The sequence below is a fragment of the Nipponia nippon genome, unplaced genomic scaffold (genome assembly GCF_047370975.1).
Source record: "Nipponia nippon isolate SJK-2023a ecotype South Korea unplaced genomic scaffold, ASM4737097v1 scaffold_10, whole genome shotgun sequence".
Classification (NCBI taxonomy): domain Eukaryota; kingdom Metazoa; phylum Chordata; class Aves; order Pelecaniformes; family Threskiornithidae; genus Nipponia; species Nipponia nippon.
The window spans coordinates 30,725,775-30,751,105 of record NW_028262291.1 but is presented as its reverse complement, the minus strand read 5'-3'; the positions used below and the strand labels follow the sequence as shown (position 1 = coordinate 30,751,105).

Genomic DNA, 25,331 nt, shown 5'->3' with positions numbered 1-25,331 from the left:
GTTTCTGTATGAAATTTAGTGAATAGATGGGAACAGAAATAATCTTTCTTCGTTTCTTCTTAAGGTTACGCAGATACAGAGTCCTAGGGAGTAGCAGCTCGGATTCAGATCTTATCTCTCGTCTGGCTCAAATCCTACAGAATGGATCTCAAAGACCAAGGAGTTCTACCCAGTGTAAGAGTCCAGGATCTCCACATAGTCCAAAAACACCACCCAAAAGCCCTGTCATCCCCCGACGCAGTCCCAGTGCCTCCCCTAGGAGCTCTTCTTTACCCCGTACTGCCAGTTCTTCTCCGTCCCGGGCTGGGAGACCCCATCATGATCAGAGGAGTTCATCCCCACATCTTGGGAGGAGTAAATCACCTCCTAGCCATTCAGGCTCCTCATCTTCTAGGAGATCCTGCCAACAAGAGCACTGCTGCAACAAACCAAGCAAAAATGGTCTGAAAGGATCTGGCAGTTCCTTCCACCATTCCCCAAACACTAAGACTCCCACAGGAAAGAGCAAATCAACCACTAAGCTTAGCAGATAGGAACTGGGCCTTGACAGGTATAAAGCCTCCTCCTAAATTTGATGCATGTTGTTTCTGTGTAGTGTGTATTTAACAAAATAATGAAAAAAAGTATATTAAAAAACCGGCATTGAATCTGTGCTTTTTAAAGAAAGTAAGCATCATAAAGTATTCATGAGAAAGCATACTGTGTAAATAAGTGGCCAGGCATTGCCTAAGAGTAGGCAGCAAGCAGATCCGTGAGATGGGAAGTAGAGGCCAGGATAAAAACGACTAGGTAGTCAAAGAGGTGCAATGTATTTAGAGTAAAAAAAATATCTCAAAGGTGAGTGTTTTAAAAGGGTGTTTATTTCTATGGTTTTAGTTTACCTAGCTAGAAGATTTGGCCTAATTATTTCAGGCCTTACATACCCGAGGAGTATGTAAGAAAACCTGAAACGGTTATTCCCAAAATGACATCACCACTTGGGAGATAAGTACTGCTCAAGCATGTCTTTGTAGTTTTAAAAAAGCACACAATTTAGAAGATGATCCTATTTCTACCTTATAAGTCTCTCCCATTTTGAGCTGCACACATCTCTGAGTCACTCAGTGCTCATCTTGTCCGCTATCTACCATGGCACAGATTTTTTACCTAAGGAAGTGTCATATATGTTGCCCCTTCTTGACACTGATGACATTTTAGAAATTAATATTAACATGTGCCAAAATGTTTTTATAGCTATATTATTCTTTAGAAAATTGTTTAGTACTACTTAGGATCCAAGAAGCTAATTCTCAGTTCTGTGTTGTACATTTTGGGAGTCATAGTGGGGTTCTTCAAACCGCGTTCAGTAGAATTTGGAAAAGCGGTCCTATCTAGGAAATAAGAGAAAGGAGGAGATGTCTGCACTTCACTGAATGTTGCAGATTTACAATAAATTGCAGTGTATGTTAGAAAATAAGTTAGAAAACAGAAGTACCTTTTTTCCCTTAACTCAACTGCAAAAAGAACCTCTGCTATTGATGGCTTTTGTTTTTCCATTAGTTACGGATCACTTGAACCACTGATCTTACCATGCAGAGGTGATTACCAGCCAAGACTTGCTTTTTTGGTCATTTGTTTTATAAAAACGTGAAAGATGAAAGAGAGAAGGAAATTGTCTGCTTCGTGAACTTGGTAGGTTATAGGTGACAAAAATACACTTAACACCCTTACAAAATCCAGGTAAGAATATTAGTCATCAAAGCAAAATATACAGAAAGCGATCTGAGACATTTTTTATGTTGGATTCTTGTCATTCTTTTGCCCAAATCGTTTTTTGATAGCCAAGCTTCATTGTCTGTCAGTAAAGTCCATGGTGTCTAATTCCTTCAGCTTTGTTTGGTAGTTACTTAATAATCTCTTGTGCTCTACAGGATCTCTATAGGGCACATAACAGTACAGCACCTTTTCCTATATTCAGAAGAGAATAGTGGGTCAGAATAGTAACATAAAAGAACACAAGCCTGAGAAAGATGTAGCCAGCTCTCCCTAGATATTCCTGTTGTGGGGACGCTGGATGCATAGGAGACTTGTCAGTTACTGATCTGCTTGCTGTAGTCATATGCCTCTCCAGCCAGCATCTGTGCTTTTTTTATTTAACCTCTGCCAAATGAATCTTTGGATTAAAAAGGGAATATTTTGTCTCTGAGCTAACACATTCTAATGCTGCATTAAAGCTGCCCTAGAGCTGCACTGAATTTCACTTGCTTTGTCAGACTATGTTGACTTTTTTTTTTTTCTTTTCTTACTATGAATATGTATATTGTTTCCCATACGTAATGTAGCACAGTGTGGAACCTTAATTTCATTCAGGTTTCAAGCACTACAGATGAATGCAATAGGTAGGGTATACCTGCTTTTTCTGAAGAAACTGTACCATTGGAAAGTCCTATTCCTTTGTATTATATTGTATAATAGGTGCTATACCAATAATTGCATGTCCTCATGGTAAATTATATAATATAAATATTTATATATATATACATATATGTATATGCTTATATAAACTCATTCTTTCTCATTTTTCATTTGTAATTTATGGACCACAAATAATACAATTCCCTTTCTGTTAGTTCCTGAATACTTTTGGCATTGCATCTTCTATTTCCCCCAAAAAATTTCTGGAATGCACAAATTCTAATAACCTTTATACCTTGGTACGAGATTGAAGGACTGATGATTTCTCAACCAGCCAATGTTTTGTCTTGCAGCTTGCTTTTTTTCTTTATAATTTTGTGTGTGCATTTGCATATGGAACAAGAACAGAGACTCAAAGGCATTTTTATTTTTGATTACAAATAGGGCTTGTGGTTACTCATTTTTATTTCATAATGTGAGTTCTTAATTGTTATGAATGCTCGTCTTATAGGAGCAGTGACAGTCAATGAATACCTAACAGATGAATGTGACAACAACAAATTCCATCTTTTCCTTCCTGTTTTCCTCATGTTTCCTTACGGTATACCATAAAGAGAATTTGGTCCCATTGTGATAGTTTTGCCCTGGGCACTGCTGGAATTATTTGTTAAGGTGGTGTGGCAGCCTATGATTATTTTTCCTCTCCTCGCCCTTATTTCTGGAAAGCATTTGTTATGGTCTTGTAAGCTTATTCCGCCATTAACATGGTCAGTTTTAATAGGTACCAACTTCATTCATCCTTGCCTGAAATGCTGAAGTTGAGGTGTTTATATTTTCTCGCCAGTGTAGCAGGATCCAGGAACAGGTAATTGCTTTACAGGTGAGAAAGAATATAAGGCCTAAGGATTTTTTGTGCTGTCTTCAAAGTACAAACTCGTCCACTGTTACACACTACTATGTAAAATAAATCAATGCTGTAGAAATTCACTTGTACTTGAACTACTTGCCAATGTAAAAATAGTAAACTATGCCAAAATGGAGAAAGAGGTATCAGTCGTGATTGATGACCCAGGCTTCTCTCAGTGCAGAAAAAGATAAAAGGACTGTGTATCCCCAGTTGCTTTTTGCTGTGGATTCAACAGGATCTAGTGAGAAAATCATGAAGATATGAATGGAGGAGTGATTGTGAATAACTTCTCTTGAACTACCCGCTCTTCTGGAGTTTTTTATTGCTTGATACCCTCCCCCCAAAAGTTTACAGAATTGCTTGCTATAGTCTAATGTAGCAATCAGTTAATGTAGTTAGGTAATTGTCAGCTGATCAACTCATACATAAATATTAGCTTAATATTTCTAGAGGGCCTGTATAATCATCAAGAAATCTGTAAGCTTCAATATTTGAATATGCAACTGACTGCATAAAAACACCAATGTACATGTGTGCGGCCCTTGTGCAGAGCGCGAATGAACGGTTTATGGAGGGTTATCTGCAACAAATTTTCAGGGACGGGGAAGGTTTTTCTCCATTGTACAAACCAGTTACAGTTATTCTGCATAGCACGCAGCAGCTTACACAGGGATCTAAGCTGGGAAACAATATAATTCAAGGAGCTGTTGCTTTGTCCCCTTCAAGCCTCCGTTTCTTTGGAGGGCAGCGCAATGGAGCCATGACATGTAGCAGACACAGATGCTGCACACGCATTTCCTCTTTATGGTGTTTCCTGTGTTGTGGCCAGCACTTTGGAGCATTTTTTACAGAAATTGAGGCATGTAGCCTTTAAACTAAAATAGAACTTGAAAAGACTGAACATTTCTCACAGACTTTTGTGCTGCAATATTGCATGGTATAATGAACCGAAGTTGCAACCTCAAAAATCTATATTAATATTAATAAACCTCATTATTAACTACAAATGCCAATTACTACTTAAGTAAAACCCTGTTAAAAGTCATAGAAGGTGTGATACAGTAGAGCAACACTGGCAAGTTGTATGATGCTAGGCACCTATCTATTACTTGAGCAGGATTGGTAAGCATAGAAACTTTCACTGCTCAAAGGCAGGAGCAATATGAGGTCTTAACTGCTAGTTATATACAATTATCGAGGAGGCAAACCCCTGGGGAGTGACACGGGGCATTCATTAGAGCCACCAGCCACATCCTGTCTTGGGAAGTCTGGACATATTCTTGCCTTGAAGTCTGCATGTTTGAGATCAAGCTTTCTCGCATACCTCACTAAACAGTCTTGATGTAAAGGGGAAGATCTGGTCCTATATATTTAAAAATAGCTTGAAATATTTTTCATCTGAAAAAGACTTGCAAGAGCTCTATCATTTACAATATGATGTAGTGTTACAGTATTAACGATAGCTGGGAAAACACGCAATTTTGATTTTATATATATATAAATAGGCATTTGTACTTAAGTGTATCTATATATACACTTACATAGATACTGTATATGATATAGAAACATATATACATACATGCATATGTGTGTATATACATACAGATAGGAACAGTCTCAGCTATTGCATCCTGTTTACTGGAATTCATTTGCCAGAGTGAGCCGAGGCCTGTTTTGCTTCGATTTGCTCTGAGCTCCTCTTCACCTACTGTAATTTTGCTATGCCCTAATTCTGATTCTGTGTCTTTTCCATATTACAAGGCCTGATCCTATAGTCCTACTTGGGCAAAACTCCTGTAAGCCCTTCTTATTGCAGTAACATTTATGCAATGGTTGACTGTAATGCTTCTAAAAAATATTTTCTTTTTTGATGAGAATGTAGACAAAGCCAGACTTACAGTACAGACTCTTTCCTGTAAACAGAATTTTTTCCATAATGAATTGGACATTTTTGTTGAACACTAAGAAAGAGGCATAAATTCGGGGAGAAAGAAAGTGATTATTCCAATTTCTTAAAAGGGTCTAATGGCAAACTAGGGATATGTGCCTCCAATTTTTATACATATGTTAAATGAGAGAGGAATTTTCTGAAAAGGAATAGGAGAATAAAAGAGAGCTCAAAGTCAAACTGGTTTCTCTTTGTAGGCCTAGAATATATTGATGTTAATTTTTTCATGCAGGACTGATCCTGTGAGGTAACAAGAGCCATGTCTGTCTTGGCAATTCCAGCGAGCAAGGGGCCGCTTAGGTGACTTCGGTTAACACCATGATTCCCTATGCCGCATTCTCTGTATGCTTTTCCACTGTGAGGAGTGCTCAGAGAACTGACAGCTATATAAATAAAAGCCTTGACGGTTCTTAAACTGGCAAAAGCTTTGGATGCTCATTCCTATTTCTGAAACTTGTGGAACAGTGCATAATATGTTTATTCTACTTCTTTTAGCTAATCAAGTAGGCAGTGAACTGAAGGGTTTTGTTTGCTGTTTTGCTTTTGGCTTATGTCATTGGTTGCAATTACTGCAATTTTCAGTAACCGGTAACACTGGTAAAAAGAAGTGAGGTTCGGTGTTTTGACTACATGCAATACATAGGCATAGGTCATACGTTTCTTAGCTAATACATGCAAATCGCATAAACACACACCTCACGCAAGAATACCTCAGCTGTCTGCTTGAAGCCAGTCTTCCTTTTCCCCACATATAACATTTGTAAAAGAGAATCGATATAAAAGTCAGCCTGGATTGTGTAATAATTGTCTGGAATTACCGCAAGATACTGTCAAGCGCCAAAAAGTTTTATCACTCATTTTCCTGTGGTTTAAATAATCAGGCTTTTAGATGTTAACCTTTGAGTGTTGGTTTTTTAAGGAAAAATGCATAGGAGTGTATTGTTTTGAAGTCTAATGTATTCCCTTGGGAATTACTCTAGCCATCCAGGTTTAAACATGTAGGCTGATTTTACTCCATTGTGGCTAACACATTCTTTCTTAACAGTAATAGTGACAAACCCAAATGTTAGCATATGTCATTTATGCATTTTGCTTCTGTTTCTCCTCTACATGAAGAGCTTGGATCCTTGGGAATTCTTGCTGTTCTTGTGCAGGTGAAACTTTCATTAAAATCAGCATAGGGTTTTGTTTTGTTGAGGTTTTTTCCCCTGTTTAGGGACTGAAGGAATAAACTCTATAAATATCGTATTTGCAGCTGCTGTATTTTAAATTGGAAAATGCTTATTTTTTATTACTGTTATGACATGACATGCCTTTTGATCTCTACTTTTCTGTAAGAATTACTGCTGAGAGCCAGCTTTGGCCAAGAATACAAAGTGGTTTCTTCTAAAACAATACCACAAGTGGGCTACTCATATGAGGTCCTGATCATCCACAACTGTCTGTGGGAATTCAGCTGGAATTAATTTGAGTTACAGATGTTTGTTTCCTTTTGAGAACACTTGATCTTTGACCTAACTTTTATATAAAGGACCTATAATAACAGCAGACCAGCTTGCTCCAAAACATACAGTATAATTAGTTTGGTCTGCTTGGCTTCAAATCCTTTTAAACCCGTATCTGCTGCATGAGAGGCAAGGTCATAAATGTTCGACACAAGGTGAGGTGGGATTTTTTTTGGTTATTTCACATCTTTTTACTCTGACTAGAGGTCTGGATTGGTTGCCTAGCAGCCATCTCTGCACCCTCTTTACTTTCTTTGGCTAGAAAGCAAGATTTGAAATTCTTCCCCAATTTCTAACTTTCTCTAGAGCCAGCCCAGAGATGAGTTGCAGTGCTTGTGCTAACAGATGTCAATTTTCAAATGCTTTGCTATGAATACCCAAACTAGTAAATTAAGGAAATCACCAGCAATGCCTTCAGACAAGTACTGACTTTTTGAAGCTGCCAAGCAATGGCTGCCAATCTAAAATCTCTGGGCAATACCAAAAAGAATGAAATCTGTGTATTAAGTAAAAATACAATGTTGTCGCCTCATAAGAAATTAAGTACTCAATAGTAAAATCTGCAGCATGATTAAATGAAGTGGAAAGTAGTTCCAAGATTGTTTGTTACCATTGAGGAAGACAAATGTTGAGTCTCTCAAATTTTCTTCCTCAGTAATTGCAGTTCCCTTCCCCTCCTTGGAAATCTTCTAAGCCATTCTTTTCCTTTTAAGTTTGCTCAGGCACCCAAGAACATAAAGAGTTAATGCCCTTGTAATGGTCATTTGTACATAAAGTTGTAATTATTTATTTTCTCATTTGTACCATATCAAGGCTTTGTACAATGTTTTAAGTTTTGTTTTCAAATTATTTTGTATTTTATTTTTATAAACTGGTTCTAAATAAAATATTCATTCAGCATGCAAAACTTCAATTCTTGATTGTGTTTGTGTAATGATTTAATTATTTATAAAGCTTCAGCTGAATTTTTTTCAATGTTTTTTACTATCGTAACCCTATACTTTAAATGGAGAAAGTGCTTTGACAGTGTTTTTTTTTTTTTTCTGTTACAAGAAAGCAAAAAAGCGAGTGTCTCTTGCTACTACTGCAACATGAGTCAGATGTTCATGTTGCAAGTCGGAATGATTGGATCAATGGAAGTTTTACTGATTTAGTAGGTTCATGTGTTGTATATTAATAAGAACAGAAAAACTCAACCGGCCTCCTCAGAAACCTCCCTTTCTATTTCCTCATGCTCTTACCCATACTGTCTGTATTCAGCCAAACAAGAAATGATTACCACAGCCAGATCAGATCAATTTGAGTAACAGTATGGTGGATTCCAGCCTTGTCATTCTGAAAAGTCAGCTGCTACTTTTTTGTTGTTGTTGTTCCACCCCCCACCCCCCCCTTAGAATTTCTTATTTAGTCAGAGGCCACTGTAATTGATGTCTTTGGCGATGACCAGCTGTCTGGATATAGTCACTGGGCTTTTACAGCTTCTTGAGGAGACCTGTCTCATCCTCTGTGCAATACGCTTAAGCGGCGGATAGCAGAGAAATGAATGAATGGAAGTTGTTACTGCGTCTGAGCAGTTTATGCTATGTGGAAATGCAGTGTTAAACTACCAGTTGCTCTACTTTCCTCCAAGATCCTTTCTTTTCTGTTTCTAGTAAAACTAAGTAAAAGTAGACTATGGTATCATCACAATTTATATTTGTGGTTTACGTGCCTGCATGTCTTAGTCCTTGTATGCTGTGGAAAATACTGCCTGCTCTTTGCATGGCAGAACAAAGTTTTTAGGGAAGTCCAGAAGAATTGGAGAAAATTCTCTGGCTTGCTTTCTCAGCATTACCACTGTTATGCCTTGTATGTAAGGCAAATTAAAAGCCAGCTCTGCCCCTGTTCAAATCATTGGCAGTATTTTCATTAAGCTTCATGACCAGGTCATTAGCTCTTGTCATTCATATAAATAGCTCAAATTGCTTCACACGACAGGAAACAAATTGGGAATTCATTTACTCGGTAACATACCAAGAAAATGATGTTTCATCTTCTGTTAAGAGCAGCCAGAAATTTAATGGCATGCTTCTGGACGGCGTGTGCTTTTGGTGCTCCCAACAGAACCATCGTTTGATCACAGAAAGGACACAGAAAGAAATAGCAAGCCAGCTGTACTAATTTGAAGATGAAAATAACAAATTTGCACACTCTGTACTGGAGACAGGTAGCTCAGTATCTTTCATCGTTCAAAACATTACGTACATTTGGATCATACCAGAAATGGAAGAGTGGGTTTGATCTGGCTCCAGTATACAGTATAGGTTAGCGGTACAACTCACGGACTGTGGGAAAGAAGCAAGACTGGAACAAAGACACTGTGGCAGATCAGTGTTCAGGTCTGCTAGTTGTCTGACCACCAAAGTGTCTTTTAGCATTGCCTGGCTCGTCGTCTTCATTCATACAGGCGATCCACTCCGCCCACTCTGCTCTTAGGATCTTGCTGTGCTTCTCTGCACTTGGACTGTAGCTTCCTCTCATTTAAATTTGTACTCAAACATGAGAAAGCTATGTAGTGCACACAAGCCAGCTCTCCCTAGAAACGCTGCAGTAAGTGAAATTCAAGAATTAACAATTGGAGAAAGAATTGAAACATTTAAAGAATGCCGGACAGCTATTGCAACCTGGACGAGCTCAAACCGCTGCCCAGAAGGACCAGGTAAGCTTTAGATCACATTTTGCTCATCTACCTGGAATGTCACGGTAGCATTAATTGGCTTCTTTGTCCATGAGAACAAAATACAAATGAAGGGTATCTTCTTCAGTTACAGAAAACACTGCTCAAGAGCCCATCTGTACTAAAGGAGGAGAAATATAAATGCTTCCAACAGTTTAGTTTGGAAAGCTTTTAACGACATAGATTCAAAAATCAGATTTAGAAGGATTAGTTCTTTCTCCTTTTTAAAACCAGCAATTTAGAAATAAGGTCACCCACAGCATCTCCTTTCATAAGGTAAATATGAAAATGAGAACCTCCTCCTGTTCAAGGCATTAATCCCGATGAACAATGTGCCGTACCTGCGCGGGTTTTGTGAGATATTTGCATATTGTACTCCATCTGTGATGCTGAAGGGAAACACTTGCTAACAATGTGACTACCCTGTGTTCATGTTTTATTAGGCAGCAGCTGTTGGTTTTTGAGGCGTATGCGTGTGTGATCAGTACACCGTGATGGTACACAGGCAGAAGTAAAATACTTAAAAGCACATTTTCATTCGGTATAGTGCTCTGTCGAAGCTTACTGCAAAAACGTCATACCTTACCTTATGATTACATGTTCTTATGCTGCTAGGAGAGGGACGATGGGGTTGCCATTCTCTGCGTCACATGTCTTTGCTAAATTCTGTGGCAGGAATGCTTGTGCAAAGTGACTGGAAAACTAGAGGCAGCTAGTCATTGCTATAGGCCAAATTTATCTGTAGAACTTTAATATTGCTGATAAATGCTTAAGAGGAGGACCTGCATGATTTTTCAGGTCATTGGATTAAAATTGCAGCTGAGAGGGTTTTTATTTCCCCTCCAGTATGGACACGACATATGAATGCCACACTTGGGCTAATTTTAAATTGTGTGAAGTAGAGCAACTCTAACATATTAAGCCTTAAACACAGCTGCCTTAAACACATCTTAAGAATAGTGCCAGTGACAATAGTTTCCTCCTATCTAAATGTGAAAAAGAGATTTTTCTTTTTCACATTAGGATAAAATGATTCCTTCGTGCTTGTTTCAGAGTTGACACTTAACAGGTTACTTTTTGCTCCAACTCTTCCTTCTCTTTCTTCTTCCCTAAATATATAGTTAAGTGGAATGGAAGACTTTATTCATCCCTCTGAGAGGTGAAAATGAAAGCTTCATAAACTATACAGGAGCATTTGTTCTGTCTGGAGCGAAGTCAGCCCCTGCCTCCTGCAATTTGTTTAACAGCAAATCTAACTTTCGGTTCATGTAAAACGATACGGAAACTTCTTTGCTCTCTATTATGGCAAATGTTGTGGTATTGATTCCAGAAGGCTTGCAAAATCTGTTGAAGATACAGCCTGCTTATAAACCATACAGGGAAAAATTATTCCGTGTCAAAACCAGGCATCACTCATCAATTACTATTTTTTGCTGTATTTCTCTATTTTAATCATGTGACAAGAAAAAGCCTACCCTGCTAGTGCAATAAAACAAAATGCCTCTGAGGAGAAGGTGCACGTGACAAGCTAGGAACGAACAATAGCCAGGTGGAGCAATGCTGTATGAATTCTGAGGAGTACATTCATGAAACAACAGCTCAGTCCTAAACCATTCCTAGAGTTAAGCAGGTATGTCAAGCTCTTCCTGCGATGCCGTGCGCAGCTCGGACTTAAAACAACCAAGCAAACACCCCTGACGCTGTAACCATTAGAAAAAGCAAGTACTTAAATGCCAACTACTTCTGATGTTTCTTTAATCAAAAAACTAAGCAACTTGGGTAAGACAGCTCCTGCTGGTCAGTAACCATAATGTTACTTTTTTACCCCACTCTCATGCCTTTTATTTTTTAAAAGGTCACATTAAACAAAGGATGATACAGACAAGAGTCTTAGCCAAAATAAATCTGTTTTTTTGTTTGGTTGTTTTTTTTAAGAGGGTAAGAGGATAAAGAGAACAGAAGAAAATTATTAGCCAACTGCAACAGAGTTAACAAACAGGAGACTAGTAATTAGTGTTCAATGCCACCTATAGCGAAACGTTTCCCACTGGGAAAAATGTGGGAGGCAAGTCCACTTTGCTCCTTCGAAGTTACAAGCCGGAGCAGAACATACAACAGCACCTAACACCACAGTCACTTTACATATATTCAAGTTTTTACACATCTGCAAAGCAGAAGTAGTAGCAGCCATTTGGATGTTCTTTCTTAATGGTTCTCAGGGGGGGCCTGGGAAACTCGGAAGGACCTGGTTCTTGTGACATGGAGCTGGAGCTGCAGCTGCTGCTTCTGCTGCTGCTTCCAGCCACCTGCGCTCTGCCTCTGTCCTCAGAGGGGGAGACCTGGGGGGAGCCCGGGCTCAGGTACCCAGCTGTGGTCTGAGTAGAGGCGGTGGCATATGTGGTCGGGCCAGTGTTGTTTTTCACATAGACGTTTTTGATAGCAACAAGCGTATGCGCCATGATGCTGAGGCTGTTACTCAGATCTTGCATGCCTTGCTGCAGGAGTTGAAGATTGTGGTTGACACTGTCAAAGCCAGACTGGATCACCTGCATCTGGGTCTGCTGAATCTGCACTAGGTCCTCTTCAGTTACTTCAGTTTGGTCTGCCTGGGACCTGCCTTTTGTTTTGGCTTTTACTTTCCCAGAGGAACCACCGCCTGATGTCCCCAGAAAAGGTAGCTGTTCTTGGCTAGGTGGAACCACCGCCATGTCCTCAGAGCTTTCTTCTGGCTCTACCACCTTCACTACTATTTCTTCTTTAAGGTTCATCTTCTCAAGACTGGACTGATGAGATGGGCCAGGATTGTCATTAAACCCTAGAGGAGATGGGAGGAGAGGAAAAGCAAAGGAGAGTCAGTGAGAAGCTTCATGACTTCAGTGGTCAGTGAAATGTGTTCTCATCCACTAAGCAGTGACATTAGTCCTTGCAACAAGAGTCTACAATTTGCACTGCGTTATCTCTGATGCATAGAATACATATTACCTCGATAGTTAGGAAGAAAACCATAAAGACGCATTTACCAGTTAACCAGATATTTGCATACTACAGGTCCCTTACGGCCCCACCACGGAAACTGAGTTTGCAAGAGACAAAGTTCATCGCAAGCTCATTTCATGCTCTACCGTGCACGCGGTAACCAGTACCAGCATTGCCGAGACACTGCGATTGCAAGGAATCCCTTGGTACGGAAGGCGACCGTTCAGCGCACTAACGCGGCGCCTCTCCGGTACGTACGAAGCGACGTACGCGCGGTACTTGGCACTGCCCACCGCTGCGTGCCGGCACGGCTTCTTGCACTTGCAAGAGTAAGCGGTACGGAGGCGAACGCAGGCGGCCGGCTCTGCTGCCCCCCCGACGGGCACCTCTGCGAGCCGGGGCTGGCGCCGAGGCGCTGCTCCGGCACCGCCGACCTGCACCGCGACGCCGGCCAGCGCTGCGTGCGGGTGCGCGTACGCGCTCCGCGTTCCCAAGGGGAGGAGGCAGTGACCCGAACCCGGCGTTTTCAGGAGGGGCTGGTACCCGCCGCCCCGGGGCGCAGGCAGGGAGCCGGGGCGCAGGCCGCGGCAGCGGCTCAGCGCCGCTCCTCCCCCGCGGGCCGAGGGAGCGGCTGCCGGGGCTCCCGCCGCCGCGGCGGGGCGGGCGGAGGGTCCGGGGCAGCGCCGCGGGGGTCGGTCCGGCACTCACCCATCTCCCCCACGACGGCGCCGGGCAGCTCCAGCGTGTCGATGCCGCCCACGATGGGCAGGGCCTCGGCGGGCAGCAGGGAGCCGTAGGCGCGGTGGTGGTGGTGGTGGTGGAGGTGGCGGCGGCCGGGCGGCGCGGCGGCGGGCGGCATCTCCTCGGGGGCCAGGAGGAGGCCGAGGGCGGCGGCGGGCCCCGGCGGCCCGCAGCCCTGCGAGAGGCGGCAGAGCTTGCTGCGGTCGCGGCGCTTCAGGTCCCGCCAGCGCTTCTTCAGGTCCTCCACGTCGCGGGGGCAGGCGGCCACCGGGTTCACCTTGTGCCGGATCAGCTCCCACACCTTCCGCTTCTGGCCCGGGGAGGCGCGGCCCGGCCCCGCCGCGAACAGCAGCTGCTCGTGCTTCAGCACCTGCTCGATCAGCACCTCCGTCTCCGCCTCGTTGAAATTCGCCTTGCGCCGCTTGGGCGAGTCCTCGGCCATCCTCCGCCGCGGAGGAGCCGGGGCGGCCCCCGCCCGGCGCCGGCGGGCGGGCGCGGAGCCGCGGGGGGCGCCGCCGCCCCTGCCCCTTCCCCCGCCCCGGCCCGCGGGCGCCGCCGCCGCCGCTAGGCCGGGCCCCGAGCCCTGCTGGGGAAGCAAATACCGCGCATGAGAGGAAAAGACGCGCACGGGCCGGCGCAGGCGCCCCGTGCCCCGCGTGTTGACATGGGGAGGGGGCCCGGCCCCGGGCCCGGCCCGCGCCGGCCCCGCCCCCGCCCGCCTCCCCGGCGGGAATCCCCGCCGCCGCCCCGCCCCCGCGGGAGGCGGGGACACGCGGGCCCGCCCGGCCGCGCGTGGCGCGCTCGCCCGCCCGCAGCCGGCGCCGGCCCCGGCCCGCCCCGCCCCCGCCGCGGGTTGTGCGCGTGCTCGGCGGCGGCAGGGGCCGGGAATGGCGGCGGTTTTGGAGCTGCTGCTGCAGGAGGAGGTGGCAGTGGGCGCCGTGGTGCGGTGGCTCCGGCACGGCTCCGGCCACCGCCCAGCTGAGGTAACGCGCGGCGGGTGGCCCGCTCGCCCTCCCTCCCTCCCTCCCGCAGCGCCCTGGCCCCGGCGGGGCCGGGCCTGCCGCCGCGCCACCCCCCAGCTCCCTCCTCCTCCTCCTCCTCCGCCGCCGCCGCCGCCGCGGGCCGGGGCCGTGCGGGAAAGTTTGTCAGCCCCAGCGCTGGGGGCGGCCGCTCCGCGGCGCTGTGAGGGGCGAAGCCTGCGTGGGTCGAACCGCGGCCCCCGTGAGGGGCCCGTCTGCGGCCGGGAGCTGGGGCCGAGCTCCGTCTAACGGCCGGCGGCACCGCCCCCGCCGCGGGCGGGCTCTGAGCAGAGCGGCGGGAAGGCGAGGCCGCCGGCGGGGAGCTGCCACCGGGAGCTGCCGGGCGGGGGCAGCGCCGCTGGCGGCCGTGCGAAACCCGTTACAGTCGGCAGGGCTGAGCCCGCCGGGAGCTCGGCGCCGCCTGGGCCGGGCGGGCGGTGGCGGGGGACCGGGCGGCTGGGGGCCCTGCGGTCGCCGGCGCGGGAAGCGTGGCGCGAAGGCGGTGCCTGGGTCCGCTGGCCGTCGTGCGGCAGCGGAGACCGGAGGGAGGGGGCGGGCAGGGCAGGCGGTGACACGAAGGGGTGACGCTTCCGCGTCTTTGGCGGGGAAAGTAACGGCGAGAGACGGGCGGAGCCGTCACGCGCCCGCTGCCGGCGGCCGGCGCGGTCCGCCTGCAGCGCAGCCCGGCGCCCTGCGCCTGGGCCTGGCGCCCCGAGGCACGGCTCGGTCCCGAGCGCTCGGTGCGCGGCTCTGGGGAGACGCCGCCGCGTCTCCCGACTGGTCGCTCGTCCCGCCTGTACGTTGAGGAGGATCGGTCAGGGCTGGGAGCGGGTTCTTGCTGGGCTCGAGTAGGATGAGTTTTGTAACGGCTGGAGAATTTGGGTTCCTGTGGTAATAAAAGCATTTGTAACCATAGACGGACTACGAGCGTTTATATTTCACTGATAATGTAGAGGAACAATTTGTATTTAAAGCGTTTTCTGCCCGAGCCCCTCTGAGCATGTTACCCAGTATTAATTAAAATAAAAACTCACTGCTGTTGCCCACATGAGTTAGGCAAGTATCTCTGTCATCCTAAACTTGTGCGGGAAGAAGGGACCAGCGTTGTATGTTGTCCGCTGTTTCCTAAGCTGTGACTTGCAGAAGCAGACGTGTGGAGGTTATGAAGTCTGAGATGCGGGCAGCTCAGTTAGCACTGCGTGGGTGGAGGGTGCGGAGGCTCTGTTTACTAACCGAAAAGTTTGCCCTTGCAAGGGAGCTGCTAACTGCCTTTTGCTGCTGGGAGCAGTGTGAGTTGCTTCAGTGTGAGATAGCAAGTGGGAGGCTTGCATCTGGCAACTGTTGACAGGTTGCCATTGTCCGGCCGTGGAGGACCCAAACCTCTGTTAACTTGCACAGAGAAAGACGAGTGAAAGCAGGTTGTGCTCTGAAATGCTGGAGAAACTGCCTGACCTTGTGCATAGCACAGACTGTAATCTTGTCTTTGTGCCTGTACGCTAAACCCAGAGGGGCGCCTGAGGAGATGGTAGGCTACGTCTTGCTCTAGCTTTCATGGCAGTTTTGGACTGGAGTTAGTAAGAAGTTGGGTCTTCTGACACCTCACGGCGTTTGTGTCCTGACCTGTGTTTTTTCACTGAGTGTTAGAGTACTAAAGCAGTGAGCCTTGGCTGCTCGGCTTGTTATCCAGGCTGTGTTGGAGTCTCATGCTTCTCCAGGAAGCTGAACTGGTCTCACACTTTCAAGTATAAATTTCAGCATCGATGTAGAGGATTGTAGGAGTCCAGTTATGGCCATGCTTTCACTGCCTCCTTTCATACAAAAAAGTCCTTCAGAAATAGCGTTTGCTGTCTTGAGTTTTCATTTAGTGGAGGTGTGAATATAAATGAACAGGAACACGTGTGCAATGACTTTAATATGGGTAAGGAATAATTTGCTGCCTGTGAGAGCTGCTTCTGTTGTTGTTGCAGAAGTTGCTGAATCCCATTGAGAGGAAACAGAAACCTTGTGCAGTGTTAGGAACAAAATAAATTTTTCCCAGTATACAAACCTTTGAGCTATGCATGTAACATGAAGTCTTTTTTGTCTACTTTTACCCTTGTAAGATCACCACCACCTGTTTAGACTTTAAATGTGTTGAGTCTGTGGTGGGTTTTTTTGTTTAAGTTTCTTAAGTAAGTATAAGCTTCATGTACCTAAAGTTGCACAGTCTCTGTTTAGACCTCTGTGAGGTCTCAAGGGAGCAAAATTATTTAATTGACATGGAAGAGCAGCCTTGGTCTTGTGTTTGGCACTGCAGGACTCAGTGCTTAAACAGTTGTTGTTATAGCACCCCTCTGTGGAAGCAGGTGGCATTCAGGGACAAATAGGGGATGGAGACGTTGCAGATTTTAGATTTTCCTGTTATAATTAGCTGCTTCAGTATTGATGTCTTTGAAATGCTGGACTTAGGGGTGCCAGTTGCTCCAAATTCTCCCTGGCTGTAGCTTCAGTAAGTACTACTGATGTTTCCATGGAACAGTTCTACTGTTTCCCAGTTGGACACCAAAGTGAATGACTCCATCTGAAAACTTCTGCCAAAACGGCTTGTGTGGAGGCTGAGTTTCACATCTATGACCAGCACTAAGGTCGCTTGAATTTCAGTGACCTGCTTTGACAAGTCATGTTGTTTTTTATTGTGTATTGCGATCCCACAGTTAGTACTTAAATGAGTCTGGGTACATGGGAAGAAAGAATCAGGTAGCATCTTTATATTAATGCTTTGTCCTCTTTCATTGTAGGAGAACCACATCCACGACAAGCTGGTATCTCTTAGTTTGCTTCAGAAAGACTTTGTGCCTTTTCTGCTAAATTTTTTAAGGGAGCAAACCAGCCAGATCTTGACTAATGGACCCTCTACTCCTGCTAAAACTCCTAATTCCAAGGCCCACGGGAGCCAAAGGACAGGATCAGAAAGGAGGGCAGGCCATGCAACCAGCAGCCGAGTGCAGCTCTTCTCCCAAAGGACTTCGGTGACCAGCTGTACCACAGATACCAGCTTTGCTCCTGCTGCGACATCCAGCGGCTCCTCTTCCTTTTCTGGGTCAAACCTGTCTAGCCCTTGTGGTGACTTCCCTAGCATGGTCTCCAGTAGCAGCCCAAGCTTTGGGTACAGCCCTGTGCTTAACCACGGTGAGAAGCGGTCATCTCAGAAGGCCAGTTTGGGGAGCTTCCTTACAGCCACGCCTGAAGCCCTGCCAGCGAGACGAGGCCGAAGGAAAGGCAACAGCTCAGTCAGTGCCTCTGGCCGGCAGGTAGCTCGGGATCTGGGGCGTTCCCTTGCTGAAGAGGAAGAGGGAAAGAATGACAGCGTATCGTGGAGCGGAGGGAGAAGGAAGCGGAGTGAAGTGCCTCTTGTTTCTGCCAGATCCCCACCCAGCCAGCTAAATCTTAACAACTTGGAGGAGTTTCCGCCCATGAGTGCTGCCTCTGGCTGGACAAAGTAAGAGCAAGTCTGCCTCGTTGTCTCATTCGGATTGTGCTGCAGGTTGCTGTTCCTTGACTAGCTCATCCTGTTGTGCGTGTCCAGATACAGAAGATGCTGTAATAAACGATACCTGGGGGCTGGCCTCTGGGCTTCTTGGTCAGAACTGCTTTGTTACAGTTGCCACGTAGGGGAATATTGCTTCAATGGATAGTCAGGTTTCCACCCTGTGAACTCACCCAAGATGCCTCTTTAGCTTCTCACTTGTGACGCTGCCCGCAGCTTACCAGCGCACAGACCAGCTGATAGGAAGCTGAGCATATCTTTGTCCTTGCGTGTTCTAACAAGTCAGCATTATCTTGGCTCATTTCTCATTTAACACAATAGCAATTGCTAATGAAGAGCAGTCCTGGAAGGCTCTTCAGCTTTACTGATGCTAGCAAAAAAGCTTTCGGATTGACATTCTTTGGCCTCTGGGAACAGATGTTAGTGTGCAGCTTTGCTTGTGCCATGTGGTCACGGACAAAATAGCTAGCTGATGCCTGTATTTTCTTTGGTCTGCAGCAAGCCCTGGTCTCCCTGGTGACTTTGGCTTAGCTTCTGGGCAGCTGTTTGTGTTGTGGTTGCCTCAGTCCTTTTCTCTTTCTCTTTAAGATTTTACTCTTTAAAATCCTCGTTACCAAATATAAGGCTTTCATATCAGCCTGTTTGCTCCATATATCAGGCACTGGTCTCTGAAAGTGGGACTTTCTAGTTGGACATGTAAAATTCCAGCTGAAAACTGATAGGTCTGGGGGTCTGTACAGCAGATCCAGATGCTGGGTCTAGGTGATGCTTTGGCCAAGGGAGATAAGGTGTGTTTCCAGCATAGACAGTAAGGCGCTCTTCCTCAATTGCACTATGCCCAACTAGGAAAAAGAGTGAGGAAGGAGGTCACGCAGTGTTTGGAAGCCAACGCTATAGTGATTTTGAGAACACCATAGCAATGAATATGTATGTAGCAACCAGCATTTCCTTGAGAATCGTAATACTTTATGTTCCTGTATCTCATTTCCAGTATGTCTCTTACTGCATTACAGAGCCTCTTCCTGAAGGAAAAATCTAGGTAGTTTATGTAGGAAGGATGGGTTTCCCTAAGCTTAAAGGGTCTATGGTAATTTGGGAGCCTGGACTCTTACTGATAGACAATGGCAGCTTGATTGGTTTTGGTTTTGTTTTGTTGTTTTTTTTTTTTTCTCATGGTCATGCTGGAGACTGCCACTGAATTAGTTTCTTACTAAAATGAGGCATATCCTGTCCTCTCAAATTAGAAATGTTTGGAAGAGTCGTGTGGCACTGTGTTATCTGTTCTGTGGCTTGATGACTGATAATTAATTTTGCAGCAAGGGTCAGCAGGCTGTTTTTAGCAGTCTGTAGCTCCATGACTTTTTATTCAGTGACCAGAATAAAGTCAGCAACTATACGTACAGTTTAGGAATTTGGTATTCTGACTCCGTATCCATTTTGTTTTAGCATTAAGTTCTTCTGGAAGAGTTGCATGCATATCTGTCTTGAGACCTAATTTCTTTTGTTGTTTAGCTTGATATCAGTGGAATCACTTCTCACTTTTTCAGCAAAAGCAAACCATCAAGGCGAATCAACCCAACTCCTGTAAGTGCTGAGCGCCCCCTCTCAAAACCAAAGATGTGCTTCACTTCTACGCCTGTCAGCCAGTCTCCAGCTGCTCGGTTTTCCTCTGGGTCAAGCCTTGAGGCCTTTACTGCTGTCCAGGAAGGAAACCTTACATCTGTGATAAGCAACAGCCTTCAAGAGGAGAGGGAGATGCTGAAGAAAGAACGGTATAGTCCGAGCAGGGTGGTGATAAGCTTGTATTGATTCTTAATTCTCTTGTCTTAAGGTGGTACCAGTATCAGAGTGGAAATGACCAGAAGAATATCCAAAACAGATATTGGTGACTTTAAACTATAATTTGCCTGAAACCAAGTGTGACTCTGGTGTGACTTCAGGATATTAATGCAGCTGGCTCATGTTTGTCATTTTAGAGGTGTGCTAACTCTGAAACAATGACCCTCACTTTATCTTCAGAAGTTTAGTCGATCCTCACTGCTTTCATAAGATTGCCTCTTAATGGGCTTGTGCACGTGGCTATCTCCTGTGCAACTTTCCTTAGCTTGCACAGGTGAAGCGAGTGGGTTTGAGCTGGTGTAACTGGGCTGTGTTTGAAGATTGCGCCTGTGATGGAAGGTGTAGTCTGGTTTGAAGAAAATGAGAAAATGATGCAAATGTGGGGAAAGTGTTAATGCTTTTGCAAGGTAGGCAGACTAACACAAGCTTGCAGTCAGAGAAAACAGGACATGGGTAGCATGAGATTCTGTTTTAAAAGTTACTACTGCAGTTATCTATTGAAAATTTTTTGTGCTGGGAGATGAGGTGAATTCTAGCTTCTGATTTTGTCTCTGCTGTTCAGTTACTGTGTGACTTTTATCCTCTGTAAAATGATACCCCTGTTAGTCTGTGAGGACTGATACTTCAGAAAAAAAAGCAAAGCACAGTAGTAGAGAAACTATTGTTTATAACTGCTGACAAAACTGTTGTGGTTCTTTGTAGATTTTGTTCTTGGGGAAACTCCTCAGGATGTGGGTGGAATTCTTTTCCCGCTAAGCCTTGCCATTCACTTCAGTGGGTTGAGCACTGGCTGAAATAGATCCAGTAGAGTCTCATGAGTTACTGTTTGTACCGGACCTGTAACAGAACTGCTCAAGATTTAAACCTGCCTCTGTGTGCTTCCATGAAGCACCTATTCCAGTCTGAATTCTGCCTGAAATGTCCCACTAATCTGTATAAAATAAAGTAGGTGAAATAGCAGTATGTGGGCTGGATCTTGCCTATGAGGTGATCTCATCTGATCCATCATGCTTGAAACGGGCAGTGCTTGGCACTCAGAGCTGGGAGCTGTTGTTGTGTCCTCAGTAGTGGTGAAGAGAGGTACAAAACTAATGCAGCCTCCAGCCAACTGGGTCACTTCGAGCAAGGGCAAAAGGTGAAATTCATGCTGAGGTAGATGACAACACCGAGACAGAAGTGAAGCAGAGCCTAACTACGTTGTTGGAGTTTTACCTTGGTGGGTTTACAAAGTGCTTAATAAATAATTTTCTCAGTTCAATCAGTCGGGTGCTCATGTTCATTGCAAGGGAGATGTTATTAACTAACCTTTCTACTCCCATTTTGGGACTAATTTGTTCATCATCGCAGCAGTTCCCCTAGAAATAGGCCAATAGAAAAAGTACTTTGCTGCAGTTAAAAACGTTTCTGTCTTCCCCACAGCCTTTAAAGTGACTTTTAAAGTTTTTACTTTTGAGACAGTGCGGTAAGAGGTGGTATGATGTGCCAAGTGTAGATGTTCCACTGGGATCTTTAACAATCATTTGATATTGCTGTTAGTGGCTTTTTTCCTGCTTCTCATGTGTCTTACGTATGCCACTCTGCTGCTGCGTTTTGGATGACCTCTGTAGGTATATTTTTTTACAATACCTGTGTATTTAACTGAGTGATCATTGTTGATTTAGAATCCAGCAATTAAAGTAGCTTGTTCCTTCTGTCGCTTAACTTGCCAGTATGGGATTTCATCAGTTGTTGCGTTGCCTTTCCACTTAGTGATATTGGATCTTTTCAGTGCGTCATTAGCTTACAAATGTATTTGAAGGTATGGATATGAACCTTATTTTCATAGATTTTGTAAAGTGTCTAGCTGTCAGAAATTGTATGTGCAAAAATTTTTTTTTTAGGTCCTAATCTCTTAACAGGTTCTGTGCCCTTAACAAATATCAGTTTAGATAAGAAGCAATAACATAGGTTAGTTAGATAATTTGGTCAAAGTGCCACACTGTTTTAGCAGAGTTGAAATTTGAATGTGATTCTTTTGAGTCTTTTGATTGTTAGCCCCAAGATCCTTTCTCATTAACAGAAAGATGAGTTAAATTACTGTTGTGCTAAAAGCAGCTTTAGGCAGTGTAAATGACATGGTTAGTTATTGCAGGAATTTCTTCATCCTAGACTGCAAGGGAAAGACCTCTTCTGGCCGCATGGCTGCTATGTATCATCTTCAATCACATGGCATGTTGCTGCTCTTCAATTTCAGATGCAAATTGCTGCACCAGGCGTCTTCTCCTGCAGGGATATCTCTTGATCCTGGCACTCCTACTAAGCCTAGCTACACTCGCAGTGCTAGTCTTCCTGCTGAAAGCCATCTGGTGACCTGTGCAAATCCTGCTAAGGTTTCCTGCAAGAAACAGTTGGAGTGTCTGGCACAGCTCTATTCATCATGTATAGCAGGTGAAGACCCAGAAGATATGAGACTGACCCTTCTTTGAGCTTTGAACTTGCATGCATGAGGGGGAGGTAGATGAGAAGCGAAAGTTGTGGGACAGTTACAGTGTACGAACAAATAACATCTGGAAAAATAAACTCAGCCAACACAGCTATTAAAATAAATGGATACTATGTAAAAGTTTAGGGAAGGAGATGAACCTGATGCACTACTCTGAGCTGCAGTGGGCTGAAGTTATATGGTCCTGTCTGAAACCAGACCCTTCCCAAACACATCTTTTCTGTAATTCCCATATTGATTTACACTGTGACTGTGTGAGGCGGGAGTTGTTTGCTGACTGTGCCCTAGAACAGTTATCTATCTTTTTACCTTCGTTTATTAAAGCAGGGCAATACTGAATATCTACCTTTAGTATCTCATTTTCTCTTTTCCAGAAAACCTGGTACCAAATATTTTTCTGGAGCTCTTTTTTGTTCTGCAGCTGTTGACATCTAAAGGCACTTCTACTGCAGAAGATGGGGATAGTGATCTTGAAATCAATGAAAAAGGTAAAGGTAAACAACAGTATTAAGTGGAAAGAATGTTACTTCCATGGAATGATAATGTGATAATAGAGTAGTTGTCGTCAGCTTGGACAGTTAGTCTTAAATTCCATAAAAGCACATTATCAGCACTGTGGGACTCATCTGAGATGGTGACAAAAATCATGCATGTATGGGAAGTGCTTCTGCAATATCATAGAGCGGGGTTGCTAGATACCGTTTGAATCTAGTTTTCTGCTGTTGTGTGAGATTTGCTGTAGCTGCTTGCTTACACAGACTTTCAGAGAGAAGGACGGATAGGCTGAAGTCTCTCCTCCATTGGTCCTTCCAATTCAAAAGTGCTGTTGATCTACTGGGTGTTTCTTAAATTTAAGGTTGGGTTACAAGTACACAGGATCCATCCATATAGACATGTAATTGTTGCATATGTTTTTTGGCAAATTCAGACTTAAGCTTGATGCAGTTAGTACTTTGATATGGATATAAAAAACAAGAGTGGCTTTAAGATCAGACAGCCCCCCCCTCTAGATGCCCCTATTTGATTGACCTTTGTTTTGCCACTCACTGATTCTTACGGTTGAGATTAGGAACACGAAGTCTCCAGCTACGGGAACAGCAGCTAATGACTGCTTGCAGTTGGTCTACTTTTTGTCCTGGATCTGCTTACTGTTGGCCAGAAGGAATCTTTTCTTTCCCATACAGCATTAAACAATTCAGTTGCCTTTACTATAGGAAGGATAGGGATGGGAGGATTTGTCTATTCAGGTGGCAGGGACTGGGAACTTCTGGAAATTGGATACTTGTTGGGAAGACTATTTTTGGATATGGCAGTTCGTACTTTCCTTGAGAGCTAATTGTTGGTCTTTTAGTTTATAAATGGTGATAGGTGCTGTTGTCTCTTGTTTCTTTTTTTCCCTTAGATGCGTCAGGGAGACAGCATTTCCGAAGTGTGCACAATTGTGTTTATTTTGCTGTTCAAGTCTTGGATTATCAGTATGAGTGAGTTGAATATTATTTTCCTCTGCTTGTGCCTGCAGATGTGTGTGAGATGAAGCAAGTGTGCTTCAATTCTAGAGCTTTACCACTTACAGGCACGGAGTTGTTAATTTTCCCTCAAAACATACAACTTGGCCTGGATTTGGATGCCTGTGAGTTTTCCTTGCGCTGATCTGTCTACTGAACTTCAGTGTGATTATTGAAGAATGGGAAAGTCATGAGATGAGAGCAATAAAAAATCACCCCGCAGATGTCAGTAGGATTTGATGCTGGGTGCCTGGGGCTTAGAACTCTTTGCTTGGTAGCATCATAAAAAATGAGCATAAGAATTTCTTTAGGTCTAATCATGTGTTGTTTATGTCTGTCTGTGGATTTTATCCATGTTGTCTTGGCAGAATTATTTCCCATTTAGAAAAGGGGACACTGAAGCTCTTGGCTGAAAACGAACGGATTGCATCTTTTTCTCCCACCTTGCATGAGAGGCTCAGGCAGGCTTATGAAAGCAGCACAGCCAAGGTAAAAATTGGCAGACCTCAACTGACGTTGCCTCATACCTTTGTGTTGTTGCTCTTTTATTTGCGGTGGCTTTGATGTTTAATCTCATTCCTTCTGCTTTGAGTATCTTGTCATGTCGTCTTTGGCAAGTGTCTAAAAGCTACTTTTTTTCTTGTCAGCAGGTGAGTGAATTGCTAGGTCCAATGTTTGTTATCTGTGAATTACTGCTGGCTGGCCTTACATTGTGCTCCAGGCTTTAACCTCAGGCAGCAACTTTGACAGCGTCAAGTTGTGCTTTTGAGATTCTCATCTAATAAACATGGATCCCAGAAGAATGATTGGTTAGATGCAATATCAGAATGTAGTTTGGAAGAAGTGGATTTATTTCATAGCTACAGACTCCTTTTAGGCAAATGAAACTTCAGAGGAGACAAAGCAGCCTGTGAAAGCTGGTTTCCTGATCTAATCATCTGAGTTAGGGAACTAAAGCTGGATGGTAGGAATGCCTGCCTTAATGTATTTTGTGTCTTGTTTCATCTATCTTTTAAAAATGGAAATTGCCCTTGGCAAAGAAAGTGCGGTGTACCTTCTGAGACTAGGGCATGTCAATAGCTGAGCTTTTTAGTTAAAGCTGTAAATAAAGGTCTCTTGTTACTTGAAGACCTAGGCTTTTCAAATAGGAGAAAGAATAATAATACAGGAATTGCCAGCCACTATCCTGCATTCTGTGGAACCCTATATTGAAAGTACACTTCAGCTGTTTGCAGACCATTCTTTCCACACTGTATCAATACTGGTTGCAATCATTCTGCAGAGATCTGTTAGAGATGAAGTGCTTCCACACATAATGTTGAGTGATTATGCCTCTGTAGTGTAATGTAGGCTGTACAACTGTTGTTGTTTACTAGCAGTTAGCAGTTGGGAAACAGCTAGTGTCTGAACAACTCAACTAGTGATATTTGGTTTCCTTATCACATCTTTTCCCTGCTTTTTCTAGGTCTCAGATTGTTGGATAAATTAGAGACTTATATTAGTCTAATTGCTGCCTTTGTATTTTTAACAGGTGTCTCTCCTGCTGCCATGCTCTGTACAATCTGTTTCTTTCCAGCCAGAAACAGACAATCGCTCTAACTTTCCCAGTGACAGAGCATTTCACATATTTAAGAAACAAAGGTAAGGTTTTTTGTTTGGTTTTTTTTTTTTTTTTCCTACTGTTACTGTATAGCTCACAGGGTATAATCTTTCCATGATTGTGAATAAAGGATATTAAGAATGTCTCATGTATGCTACATGCTGTAGAGTGAA

General features: G+C 44.4%; 3 protein-coding genes across 16 annotated transcripts in view; 2 read left to right on the top strand and 1 right to left on the bottom strand.

The window, feature by feature from the left end:
• The window catches only part of TTBK2 (tau tubulin kinase 2), a 106,071-nt gene extending 98,431 nt beyond the window's left edge, over window positions 1-7,640 (top strand). For all 3 annotated transcript variants that reach the window (XM_087746334.1, XM_087746332.1, XM_087746335.1), the window contains one exon: window positions 65-7,640. In XM_087746334.1, coding sequence (XP_087602460.1) covers window positions 65-533 — 469 coding nt within the window. In that variant the 3' untranslated portion in view covers window positions 534-7,640. The remainder of the gene's footprint in view (window positions 1-64) is intronic.
• Window positions 7,641-10,844: 3,204 nt separating this feature from the next.
• On the bottom strand, window positions 10,845-13,855 carry LOC148057141 (uncharacterized). Its single transcript, XM_087746792.1, has 2 exons — window positions 13,155-13,855; window positions 10,845-12,285 (listed from the first exon to the last, which is right to left on the bottom strand). The coding sequence occupies exons 1-2, from the start codon at window positions 13,627-13,629 to the stop codon at window positions 11,627-11,629; spliced, it is 1,134 nt and encodes a 377-aa protein (XP_087602918.1). The 5' UTR covers window positions 13,630-13,855; the 3' UTR covers window positions 10,845-11,626.
• Window positions 13,856-13,970: 115 nt separating this feature from the next.
• Window positions 13,971-25,331, top strand: part of CDAN1 (codanin 1) — a 37,743-nt gene continuing 26,382 nt past the window's right edge. For all 12 annotated transcript variants that reach the window (XR_015701959.1, XR_015701958.1, XR_015701961.1 and 9 more), the window contains exons 1-8: window positions 13,971-14,170; window positions 16,984-17,684; window positions 19,280-19,504; window positions 21,805-21,998; window positions 22,428-22,541; window positions 23,456-23,534; window positions 23,927-24,047; window positions 25,090-25,199. Coding sequence is in view for 4 of the 12 variants with exons in the window: in XM_087746330.1 (XP_087602456.1) it covers window positions 14,075-14,170; window positions 16,984-17,684; window positions 19,280-19,504; window positions 21,805-21,998; window positions 22,428-22,541; window positions 23,456-23,534; window positions 23,927-24,047; window positions 25,090-25,199 (1,640 nt within the window). In the remaining 8 variants the exon portion in view is untranslated. The remainder of the gene's footprint in view (window positions 14,171-16,983; window positions 17,685-19,279; window positions 19,505-21,804; window positions 21,999-22,427; window positions 22,542-23,455; window positions 23,535-23,926; window positions 24,048-25,089; window positions 25,200-25,331) is intronic.